Source organism: Mytilus trossulus, chromosome 1 (genome assembly GCF_036588685.1).
Source record: "Mytilus trossulus isolate FHL-02 chromosome 1, PNRI_Mtr1.1.1.hap1, whole genome shotgun sequence".
Lineage (NCBI taxonomy): Eukaryota > Metazoa > Mollusca > Bivalvia > Mytilida > Mytilidae > Mytilus > Mytilus trossulus.
In genome coordinates this window covers 10,812,837-10,826,308 of record NC_086373.1, presented here as the reverse complement: position 1 = coordinate 10,826,308, position 13,472 = coordinate 10,812,837, and the positions used below count along the sequence as shown (strand labels likewise).

The window sequence follows — 13,472 nt, the reverse complement described above, 5'->3', positions numbered from 1 at the left end:
AATTGAGACATTCAAAAAGTAGAAAAAAATCTGACATCAAAAAGGTGAGCGGAACGCTATAAAGTGGTATGAAAAACTGCAAACGGCCTACAAAGTGGAGCATGTTTGAGAACGGCACTCCTGAACCAGCTAACCTAGAAGTTATTAAATCATTTTGGAACATTTGAGCTTATGCGATGAATATATCTTGTTTTTAAACTTTTCGGCGTTTATAAAATGCATGCAAATTGTTATTTGGATGGAGAGTTGTCTCATTGGCACTCACACAACATCTTCCTATATCTATGAAACATTTTCCACTGGATGTTGAACGACAAAGCAACTAACTGTATTGTAATTCATTTAAATTGCCACTTGCTTCACTTCAATGTTTGTTAAATTGCAACAAGACTGTCTAAAATTACTTGCTGCATATATATATTTAAAAAAATACTAATCATAACATGAACACTGTTCATCAGAACTTACTGAATGAACATAACAAAAAATATTACTATACTAAATATAAAAGGAGACGCCAGATAACTGTCAATATGACGGCATACCAACAATAAAATTTCAATGTTAAGACATAATAGATGTCACCACACGGTCTTCGACGATAGACAAACCCTGTCGTTTGACATTGGTGTAATTGAGAGGCCTGTTTTGTTATTTGTGCGGACTGGGTTGTTGTGTTATACACCTTATTGATAGACCCATACGGAAAAAACCAGGGGTGGTGTTCTCGAAAATTTCCTAAGATTCGTCCTAAGTCATAGATAAGACCAATTTCAGGACGGACTTAAGGTCAACTTAGGACACTCTTAAGTTGTATCTCGAAGCTATCTCAGACGAATCTTATGTTAGGACGTCCTAAACATATCCTAAGTCGAAATTTTAAATCGTTAAAGAAATTTGTTGATAAAACATTTATTAATGACGAAAATATTTAATAAAATTGTTTACGAATTTTATAATAACACGAACAGAATAAATTGCATAATTACCAATGTAATTATATAAAAAAAAATATTATTTAAACTGGAAAACAATTTGTTTTGAAAAGAGAATTAAATTTTAGTATAAGCGTATCGTGAAACACGAAGTTCAAAGTTTAAAATCATGCACCTTTTCTTTATATACGAGTTAATAAACGATGGTGCGTTTCATTTCATGTTCATTTTCACGTAAAATAATGAACAAAAAGCGAAATCCAAACTTTATTACACTAGGATGAAGATAGGATGCTCTTAAGACACCTTGTTGGGTGTCCTAAAGTTAGGACGAAAAATGAGATATATCATAAGTTAAGAGAGCTTCGAGAACACGACTTAGGACAAAGACTTGTCATAAGATAGACTTAGGACACGTCCTAATCCTAAGATAGCTTCGAGAACACCACCCCAGGGGCCGTGTCAACGAAGCTGTCCTAGGACTAAGACATGTCTAAGGATGGTCTTAGGACACGTCTTAGTCCTAAGTCGGGTTAACGAAATTCTCCTAAACTAAGATATGTCCTAAACTTGGTCCTAAAGTTAGGATATACAATTAGGTGTCTTAGGATAGTCCTAAAAGTTACGATGTCCTAAAATGTAATAAAAACAACAAATATGGCATAAACTCAATACTAAAAATACTAATACAATATTAAACTATCATTAGATAAAATTAATAATAAAAAAATGTTGTTTAATGTTTGTTAAAGATTTAATTGTATTATATTAAATTATTTCGTGCTGCCTTTTTTGAAGCCTAAACAATACTATCCTCATAAGCAACATATTTTAAATAATTCAAATATGAGAAAAAGTTTACTTCTCTTTTTACCTAATCCTGATTCGATACATGTAATGAAATCGAATTGACCTTAGGACAAAACTAGTTTATGTACTAAAATTGCAGCACGAATATCACAAAGTTTTGTGATCATTTAATTTTGTTTTCGTATTAAATTCATTTATATCTTTTATCATATTTAATAACATATTTATTAGTATTCCGTAAAAACTTAAACTTTTATTTTGCGTTAATTGTTTTCTATATAAGAGTCATCCTCCCTCTCTTTACATATAAAATACAATTCAATCTATGTCATACACATCTCTACATATATATTTTCAATTAGATAAATGAGTTAGGATGGTCCTAGGACCATCGTAGTTAGGACAGTCCTAGGACAGCTTTGTTTTACATCCTAAGACATGTCTCAGACACGTCCTAAGACCATCCTAAATAATGTCCTAAGACCTATCTTAGGACATATCCTAGGATACTTTCATTGACACGGCCCCAGGCATTTAAACGACTTACTGTTTGGATCAAGAGACGGAAGAGCAAAGGTCATCGGTAATCGTGTAGAAAGTGAACATTGTTTCATTGGCAACCGTACCACATTTTCTTTTTAATATTTTGAAATTCGTATAGTTTATGATCCAATTTTTTAAACATAAATTAAAGTAAGAAAAATGTTTTGTTTAATCTTATTTTTATGCACATCACATTGCTTTAATACACGTCAAAGAGTTGTGTAATTTTAGAACTTCTCCTAATTGGAAAAATAGAGATAAGATGGTTTAGCTCATACACAGACATTTTTTTTTTCAAAAGTTAAATCTGCTTCTAAGGCTTTAAAATATTTTAAACGAATCTGATTCGGATATTCAATGCAGTTTTAAATACCTATATGTTGAGACTCAGCCCATATAATTATAATTTTTATTTCTGCAATGTCAATTTAATATACATTGTAGGTTGTCAATTACAAAACTAATACCATTTATTCAAAATGCGCAATCATCAACAAGAGGAGGGTCAGAATAAAGGGTTTACCTTGACAAATAATCCTTTTTTTTCATTTTAATTAGATACATACCATAATTTTCAAATGAAATGAAAATGTTAAATGCAATTAAAAGAAGAAGGGACTTTTTGAAAGTTATTAGGTTTCAATAGTATACAATATAATTCTAATTTTGACAATATTTGGTAGGAAAAATTGACGTTTTCCGATAGATCATACAAAGTACAAAGCCGATTTCCAAGCGCGCTCTATATTTGTCTTGAATACTTTCTATACAACAGTTCCTTTTGTCAGTCATTGTCAGAAGAAGATTCTTTCGTCATGAGTTAGCTCTAGGTCAATCATTGTCACAAATCGACAGATTTACAAATTACGAGACGGATTGCACAGGGTTGATGTCTTGAAACTTTTTGGTAGATTGAACTCTTTAGCACACTTTAGGAGCAAGTGTTTTGTAAGACAATTCTTGCAATGCAGACTTTGTGATTCAGCATTTTGTAAGACAATTCTTGCAATGTATATGCAAGGGGTCATATGCGTGCATGTGTTGTCTCATTTAAATTCTGTGTTCAATGTATACTAACATTTATGTGTGTATCTTTTAACTTTCAATATTTTGAATATAAATACTAAACAGAAACTTATGTTTATTTTGAGAGTGTGATAAGACCTAAATGAAAAACCTCGTATAACCCTTTCCCTTTAATCGACTCTCCCTCTCTATCTATCGTAGAGCAGACGAATATGACGACTGAATTATTCGGGTTAAATCTCATAACGTGTTGACAAAATAAATTTTACAATCCCACGAATAATTACGATTCTCCTTTGGTCTCATATTGGTTGCATATTTTGTCGCATTGGCATTCATATACTAGTATCACATCTTTTTATTTTCATAAAAACAATATTTGGGTATAAACACTATTAAAAATTACCAGATTTTTTTAAAAGACGAAAGAGAGAGGTGGGTTACTTTCTAATGAACATGTCATATGTCTTTTGTCATTTCGGTGCATTTTATAGCTGACTATATGGTATGGGATTTGATCATTGGTGAAGGTCGTACGGTAGCCTATAGTTGTAAATTATTGTTGGTCTCTTGTGAAGAGTTGTCTCATTGGTACTCATATCAAAACTTTCTTTTTATATTGTTACAGCGCGTAGCGTATTCAAACAGACGTTGAAAGATGTGGAAGTAGGACTTAAAGTAGAGTTTAAGCAGAAAAAATAATTTCAATACCATTTTGAAAAACTATTTAAAGTCTCGTCTCATAATACGTTTAACAAAAAACACATGAAGACAAAATTCAGGAATTGATCCCACCAAAAATTTTAACTGCCCCAACAGAATTTACAATATTCCAAGATATATCTGCATGATAAGAAGTAATTTATGATAATTTAAGTGTCAACCTTAGATATTTATTGTATTTTCTTTTAATACAGATTATTTCCAGCCAAACGCAGCAATTGACAAGAAAACATCTCTTGCTTAACAATAAGCAGTTGCTTTTATATATTAATGTGCATTGCAGAGTTCATTTTCAAGAGAAACGGTCGTCAAACTTGTATAATTGTTTTTTGGGCAATGTAAAAAAAAATATCAAAAATTTCTTAAATTTTTTACAAAAATACTAAAAATAATTTCTCCTCCGTATGTAAGCGTTTCCAATTTTAGAAAGTGAAACATAATTTATTTAATTGTAAAAATGGCATTTCTAATAGAAACACATTAAACGTGTAAAAGAATTTGATTCAAACATCTTCTGATATTGACTACACGGAAACTTTGGTCAAATACTGACGAAAAATAACGTATAAGAGGTTTCATTATTTGCATACAGTTGTGTAGAATAATATTTCGTGCAAAATACATAATGCAACTATTATATTTGGGGAATAGAAATTAATATCAGTAACTTTCATACGTCTTTTCCAGTCTACAAGTATTAGTCATAGACAAGTACATTGGAACATTAAATTTAATTCATTTGGACGACATATTTTATATTGCATTATTATTATTGTCCATGTTCCTCCAAAATATAACAAGATTATAATTTTACTATATGTTTTGCATAAAAATTAATAAGTATGTCTGCCGGATGTAATCCAGTGTACAATTTCAACACTATTTGAAATTAGATGTACACGGCCATGTAATACCAGTATGATTGTATTTCTTATTTGCTAACTTTTTAACTGGATAATAATTCGTTGTATATCTTTTTATTTTTTTTAATTTTTGCATAATGAAGGTAAAAGTTGCTTAAATGGTATGTGAATAGTGGATGTTTTGGTAAGCCTGTAAGTTGTAGAGGTGTTGAATTAAATTGTACGATTTGAATTTTATTTCCATGCTTCTTTTTTATATTCACCATATGAATAATATGTACATGTTATATAACAGTCAGCAACACCAGTAAAACAGACATATTTTATGTTTAACATGTTTAATAAAATAATTCTCATATAAATAAACACTACAATATAATAGCACTTTCTCAACAAAAACAGTTCTTATGGTTATGTGTCAATATTTTTACACAAAAACAAGCACTATCATTAAAATAACAAAAAAATGAAAAAAATTCTTGTCGAAGACTGCAACATTTTTGCACCAAACGTCGATGTTAACCCGAAAATGTAAAAAGATTAATAAAACCAAAACAATAAAATATTAAAAATCAAATCATAAATGTCTATTATAGTTAAATTCACTGTGCCGTTCTACTAAAATTGTGAAAATTTTAAAATTATAAAATGAAATAATACGTATCTAGTCAATTGTTTGTACATACTGTATTGCACGTTTCTCCTTCTAATACAATGTTCAATGGTTTACTATAACTGTTTATCACAAGTATTGAGTGGAAATAATCAAAAGTTACCTTCAATCATTATCCTACACGAAACAGTTAAATTTCTGTAGGTATGCAGCTCCTGGTTGACCCAGCATGTACTGAGAAAGTAAATTACGATGATATACCAAAGACGGATTACTATATGCGCTTGGTCTTGTTGACAGAAAAGCACTTTGATGGGAAGGCATCGACGGCTGAGATAAAACGTTTGTTGGTCTGGAGTACGAGGCGCTGTCGAGAGAATACGACGCTGATGATGATGTTGATGGCATAGTACTCCCATTGTGAAGTTTTCGTGTATGCTTCTTGAGGTCAAAGTTCCTGCAAAATCCTTTCCCGCACATGTGACATGTATACGGTTTCTTATCATTATGGGTATGCATGTGAAATGTTAGATTGTACACTTGATGGAAGGCTTTGTTACAAATGTTACATTTATATTGTTTCTCGGTACTGTGAGTTAGTTTGTGGTTCTTGTAGTTCCCTTTCTGGTGAAAGCCTTTCCCGCAGAATTCGCACACGTATGGTTTGTAGTTGAGGTGTATACGCATATGTGTGTTAAGTGTGGAACTCCTGTTAAAAGCTTTCCCACATTTCCCACATTTATGTGGTTTATCAGATGTGTGTATAATCTTGTGTCTACACAATGTACTCGCCTGTCGGAAACCTTTTCCACAAATCTTACAAATAAATGGTCGAGCTCCAGTATGGACGGGCATGTGCCTTGTCAGATTGTAGTGTGCATTGAAGATTTTACCACATTCTGGACATGTAAAAGTTTTCTGTGTCTTTGAGACGACCTTCTTTCCTTTACTTTGCTGAATTTTAACGGGATCATCAACTTCCTTTGTGGATTCTTTCTCGTTTTTAATAAAATCAGAGAGAGGGTTTTCTTTTGTGTTGTCGTTAATGTCTCTAACTGGTGTTATCTTCTCACTGGTAAGATTCGTCTGCATCTTGTCTTGTAGTTCAAAACGGCTAGCCTTTGTGGTACTTGGATATCTCTTTAAAGATGGACTCTTCAGGTCTAAATATTTGCCAAAAGATGTTAAAGTGTTTGTTGGTAGAAGTGAGTAGTATCTTAACAGGTAAGCTTGGTATTCCTCGTTTGGCACTCTCCCCATGGTAAAAGCTGGGTGCACCAATGTTTGAAGGCCATAATAATTATCGAAAGGCTGTGAAACAATTTCTTTCTTTGCTGTATCATGACTTATTAACCAGTTGTTGTAAGAATGTGGCGAAGTATTTTTAGACGGCAAGGTTTTATCTGTATGATTGCTATCCCCTCCAATGTAAACTGGTGTTTTCCTCTCCTTCGCGATTACATCGTCTTTATCTACATTTCTCGAAACAATTTGAGCATCTTTACTGGCTTCATTTTTGTGTCCTTTTCTTTCAATGAGATTGTCAATGGAGAATGATAATTTTGGTCTTTCTGTTTGCGTTTCCATGGCAAACTGTATATTACTGTTGTACCTATTTAAAAAAATAAAAGTTAAATTTAAAGATATATTTTACAAATTATGTAATGGTGTTATTATTATTCTGATACTTAAAGGAATATATTAAAGAAAAAAAGAAAAAGAAATATTTACTTTGTCTTAACATAAAATTATTTCACTTTAAAAGAATTATTTTAAAAATAATAACTACAGTATATTTTTTGTTTTTTTCTAATATTTACCACATAGATTAACTTCCATGAAAATTACAAATACATTAATATCTGTAGAGAAATAATTTCATGCAAATTCGGAAGATCTCCAAAAATATAGACTAATACGGTAATTCTATGAAGGTGTTTTTATTTTATTTAACAATTTTTTTTTCTCACCTATTGTATATATAAATAACAATAACGAATGCAAAACAAATAAACAAAATTATTTAAAATTTTATGTTTTTTATATCATATTTACCTAACACGGGAATAGTATTTCCTGCCTCTTTCTTAAATCATCAATTTGACTTTTTTTAGGATGTATCGTCACTCTTGGAACAATTTGAAAACTGTATCACCTTTTAACAGATGTCTAATATTTATGATCTTTAGCTAAATTTCAATATTTGATTATGAGCATTAAGATGCTGACTTTTGATAGGTCAATTGACTGTCATCATTAACACTTTACTAAAAAGTCAATAACTGGCATAAATCAACCAATCAGAGAAGAGATTACAGATCCAACAGTAGTTTGAAGAGTTCTCGGTAAGATCTTCATTTAGCACAATTTGTTTTTCCGGTTGAGTTCATCAATTATGTTAAAATGACGAAGGCGGGGTTACCAACAGTGAATTACAGAGAATACTTCTTAGGGAATCAAACTGAATACCAAATAAATCTCATTTTAAACTTTTTACCTTTTTATTCTATCAAAATAGTTTGATTTTGTAGGAAATCATGGATGATGACAAATTTTATAAGACAGATGTGTGAATAATTAATACATATCGTATTTAAAGACTTTGTGATCATTTACCGTGTTATTTCAGTATATCATATTAATAATAAAGATGTTAGCTTATCTTGAAATCGTCTGTTTAAATACCCGTTTAATTATAAGAAAAATAACATTTTATTAAAGGGAGATTGACATATCAAATTTATAAATATAGTCTTTTACAACGACATGATTTGTAATGTACAAATGAAAATGACACACACACACACATTACATATATATATATATTTGGTATGTCCAATACGGTCTTTTCATCAACCAACATCAGGAATGTCGAACACCAAAATTTGAAAGTTCGAGATGTATAAAACTGAATACTTAAGGATATATATCATAAACACCTCCTTAAGAAAGCATGTCTATGTTTAAAATTTAATAAAAACATTGATAGAACCTAAAAGTGTATATAAAGACAATAATAAAAAGCTAACTAAAATCTACTGCTGTGTATCAAAAATATTATAAATTCAGTGATCGCAGAACTTCTTTTTTTCTTTTATGTCATTTTAAACTTTCGCAAACACATAAGTAAAGATAAATAGGAATTTATATTTGAAAAAAAATGATTTTAAATCTAAAAAGACCCAAACGATTTGCAACCCTAACACTATTCGGGGACAAATAGAGTAGCACAACGAACCTTGTTCCTGTTTCACGCAAATTACTGTTTCAAATCGAAATCTTTGAAATGAGTTACAAAATATATCTATGATTTAATACTTTTAAGGTAATAAAAGTACAATAACAAAATAAATGACCGAACTCCAAAGAAAATTCAAAAACAGAAAGTCCCTAATACTTGTATATCGAATTTTCTTCACCAGTTTCAAAGTGCCTTTACCAAATTTGAAATACAAAATAGTCGACCGTATGTTGTTTTACCAGTCTTAATGTTTAAGGTTACCCTGGGAAATAGTGTTGGTGGAAGTTGTTCTTTGAAATAGTCTGTATAGAAACTAAAAGTACTCTATATGAAACATTTGTCTTTAAATATGTCGTTCTTCCTGTTAACCGAAGACAGTTTTAAAATGAAATTCACTGTTAAATCCTTCATTCGAATACTACATTTATAATAAATATAATAGACACAGAAAATTCTACAACTGTTCTTTCCAAAATTTAGAATTAACAAATCTTTGATTAGTAGTGTTGAAGTGAATTATAATTGGTTACAATTAATTACAGTGTGTTATCATTTTTTTTTTATGATGTGAAAAATCCGGATAATTTTTAACATTTTTGACATTTAACTATGTTTTTCAATTTGTATTTTTTCAAATATATGTATATATAGTGTCTCATAAGCCTATCTGGGCTTGGTATTTGTCTTATTTTATTATTTTGCAATGTATATTATATAATCTGTATAAAAATATGAAGACAAGTATTTGACTCTTTGATAAAATAAATTATTATTTATTATTAGTAGTAATAAATTAAAATTATGACGAAGACGATTATATAATTTTTCCAAATTCGTACAAAATTACAACAAAGCTTATCAATTTACTATAATAAATATAGTTTATTTCGCAAATTATTGCAAAAACCTAGTTGATAAAATAATTACAATACAAATTAAATTATCACATTATTACAATAAACATACTTTTTTCAAATAAATATACTTTTAAAATAATTACCGCAGTAGTGCTAGTATGCATTTGTAACAAATATGGCCCTCTACGTGGTTTTAAAAGATATAATATAGAACATAATACATTTTATTTGATGTGTTTTTACAAGACAGAAAGTAAACATTAATAAAACGATTGCAATTGAATAACAATTATACATCTTTAGCTTTAGAAATATTTTGCTCAGAGTTAAAAATCCCTGCATTATTTGACTTCGTTATGACATTGCCATGATTTACACATAATTAGTCTTGATTTTCTATGAGTGATCTTAAAACACTAATTAATACAATGTATACAATAGAGACGGTTTTACCCCCAGTATGGGTCGTGTGATACATACAAAAGACATGTACATTGACCAACTGACCACCACAACTGTTGGTAACTTTTGAGAGACGTTGAGTGTTTTGAATAACTAATGCAGATGTTGAAAAGCTTTTGCTGCAAATTATTCGGTCTGGGGCTTCGATCGCGCACCTGGTTTTACAATAAAACCGAGAAAATGTTTCGTAAATATTTGGAAAGCATAACGCTTTTAACCGAGTGATATCGTTCTATAACTTCTATTTAACGCCAAGGTGTGAACTAATATACTAAATGAACAATTTTAGAATTCGATTGATCATTGCTATCCCATAGCTCTTTTGAAACTCATCTCTTTAAATTAACTGTTGGTTGTAACTACTCGACTTCAATAATTTTGCTAATTTAAAAAATCACAATGGTGACTTAGTATGGAACATGACCTTAATTAACATTTTTAGATGCAGCTTAAAATGACAAAAGATTAATGATTGAATCATGATTATTTAACTATACACAGATATCATGTTCAAATATACTTGAATGTGTTGAAATATTGTATGTAAATAGTATCAAATTTGAAAGTATTTAAAACATTTTGAAATTGTAATTTGGTATTCTCTTTAAACATCGTTTCACATTTGAAAATAACAAAACATAATATACTTTCATGAAAAAATTAAACTACAACAATACTGAACTCCGAGGAAAATTCAAAACGGAATGCCCCAAATCAAATGTCAAAATCAAAAGCTCAAACACATCAAACGAATAAACCTGACATGTAAACACTTCATGTGGTATCGTTTTATTTCTGGAATGAAACAAAATCTTAATAAAACCATCCATTTGAATTTCAGCTCCCACTTATTACTAAAAAAAATCGTATGAAACGATTTCCCTACACACAAGATTTTGTTATGGCATAATCTCATCGATTTCACTAGAAACACACGTTTTAAAATTAAATAATACAAACTTTTGAGAAATCTAAACGTAAATGTCTGAAAAAAGTAAAATCACAAAAATACTGAACTTCGAGGAAAATCAATTCGGAAAGTCCATAATCACATGGAAAAATCAAATAACAAAACGCATAAAAAACGAATGGATAAGAACAGATTTAGGAAACAATAGTTTACCAATGTTCAAATCTCATAGATAAACCAATGTAAAACATACTATTGGAATTGCACAAAGAACAAAAATAGCGAGAAAGTATAAGTTTTTATTAAATCTTTGCCCGATGTTTTATGGGTTTGTTCACATTTGTGATGTGAACTTTGGTTTTCAAATAGTTCCACTCGAACCGGTGCTAGTGACCCTTCTTAGTCTTACAATGAGGTGTGGTCTTGTTGAAAGACCCAATGTGACTTTGAGATGAAGAACAGCAAAATATTAAAGGGATCGCATTTACTCGAACATAAGTGAGACTGGGAACGTCGACATGGTAAGCGTCTCTGGTTGTGCATGAATCAACCGCCAATACGAATCAACACTCAGTAAAAAATATCATAATCAGATTCGCCTACTAATCTGACATCTAATACAAGATACAAACACATCGTATCGGTCAACCGATGCATGATGGCGACTGTTTAACTGTGTGTATAAGGAGAAACCCTTTTTAATGAAGTTTTTACGGTGTGAAAGCTTTATTAATTTTTTTTAAGTTCCTTTGACTTCATGTTGATTTTGTGAATGTTAGATTTTTAATTCCTCAAGCATTATGATTTCCGTTGTCTACTTTGTTATTAAGGTGCGGCGAAGTCCACACAGTAGGTACATAATTTTTTATTAAGTAATGTACCGCTAGAAATTTATTTACTATGTATGTGCAACTGAATTCAGTAAATCTAGTAAAATGTTTAATTATTTCTATATAATGTATAATTATAAGTACAAATGTCAATACGTTTTTTTGCATTCATACCCAAATGAAAAGTTTGGAACAAATACCAAACTGATAAGTAAATAAAAAAAGAAGCCCATAAAACATTAAAAAAAGGAAACTTAGAGGACAATTAAAACGGAAAGTCAAAAAAGTCATATTCCTGACTTTGTATAGACATCTCATAAGAGTGTAGGAATACAATATACATGTAACTCGACAACTTGAGGACAGTATATATATATGTTCTGACCTTTACATGACTAGACTAATTATAAATATAATTTCATTTTACATAATAACATTGACATTATACAGATACTTTACATATGTATATATATTAGACCGTTGGTTTTCCCTTTTGAATGGTTTTACACTAGTTATTTTTGGGGCCCTTTATAGCTTGTTATTCGGTGTGAGCCAAAGCTCCGTGTTGAAGGCCGTACCTTAACCTATTATGGTTTAATTGTATATATTGTTAATTGGATGGACAGTTGTCTCATTGCCACTCATACCACATCTTTCTATATCTATATAAATAGCAAATGAGAAAAAGAACATTTGTCGACAAGATGCAACAGTAGTATACCGCTGTTCAAACGAACTATTTGATAACAATTGCTATATTCCGTACTTGGTATTAAGAAAAAGGTGGGGGTTGAAATATCTTTAAAAGATGGTAGAATCTCATCAACAATACTATATCATGGTACATCAGACACGCTTTTTGTTTACATACTCTGATCTGTGGCGCTCAATCAATATAATTAGAACGCGAAATCAAATATAACACAGTTGTGTATCATTTATAAACGATAATCCCGAACAGTAAAGCCCAACATCATTCCTATTACTCTGTTGATCTCGACTCGTGTATCTGAATATTTAAATCTCTTCTTGAACCTTTTTTGTTTATTTAACATTTTTACAGGACTCAAAGTTCTCTGGAAAAAAATGATCATTTTATTTTGCCTTTGTCTTAGTCTGTTTCTATGTTTTTGTTTTAACCTGGATGTGTTTTCTCTCAATCGACGTGTGTCTTATGAATACCAGTATACTACTCTTGCCTTTATTTACCCCTTTTACACAAATTCATTTAAACTCAACTCGAACATCTTTAGTCCAAGTATAGCTGGCAACACTGGTTAACAGATCAAAGACAAAACGAAGAAGTGTCTTAAAAAAATCTCGAATTTTATTCACTGATGTGTTGATATGTCATTTAATAACTCACATCTAGAAAAAAATTGTAACAAAGAATAAAAACTCCAAGCTCAATTTTAAAAAGCAAATTCACAAAAAGTTAAAAACAAAAAACAAAAAAAAAACATCGAACGCAAGACATTAGCGACCAAAGGGAACGAATGGAAACTGATCGTCATACTCATGACTTGGAAGAGGCAATTTCATAAATAAATGATAGGTTCAACCTGGTTTTATGGAGAGATCTACCTCCGTCTTGTCTGGCGTATAAAATTATAATCCTGGTACTTTTGATAACTATTGTATTACAGTTGTTTATAGCTC

General features: G+C 30.4%; 1 protein-coding gene across 1 annotated transcript; it reads right to left on the bottom strand.

Moving 5' to 3' along the window:
- Nucleotides 1-5,290: 5,290 nt before the first annotated feature.
- On the bottom strand, nucleotides 5,291-7,698 carry LOC134706649 (fez family zinc finger protein 2-like). The gene is made up of 2 exons (XM_063565774.1): nucleotides 7,569-7,698; nucleotides 5,291-7,125 (listed from the first exon to the last, which is right to left on the bottom strand). The coding sequence occupies exon 2, from the start codon at nucleotides 7,098-7,100 to the stop codon at nucleotides 5,691-5,693; it is 1,410 nt and encodes a 469-aa protein (XP_063421844.1). The 5' UTR covers nucleotides 7,101-7,125; nucleotides 7,569-7,698; the 3' UTR covers nucleotides 5,291-5,690.
- Nucleotides 7,699-13,472: the final 5,774 nt, after the last annotated feature.

Excerpts from the sequence above, each read along its gene's own strand:
- LOC134706649 (XM_063565774.1), bottom strand. The coding sequence starts at position 7,100 with ATGGAAACGCAAACAGAAAGACCAAAATTATCATTCTCCATTGACAAT.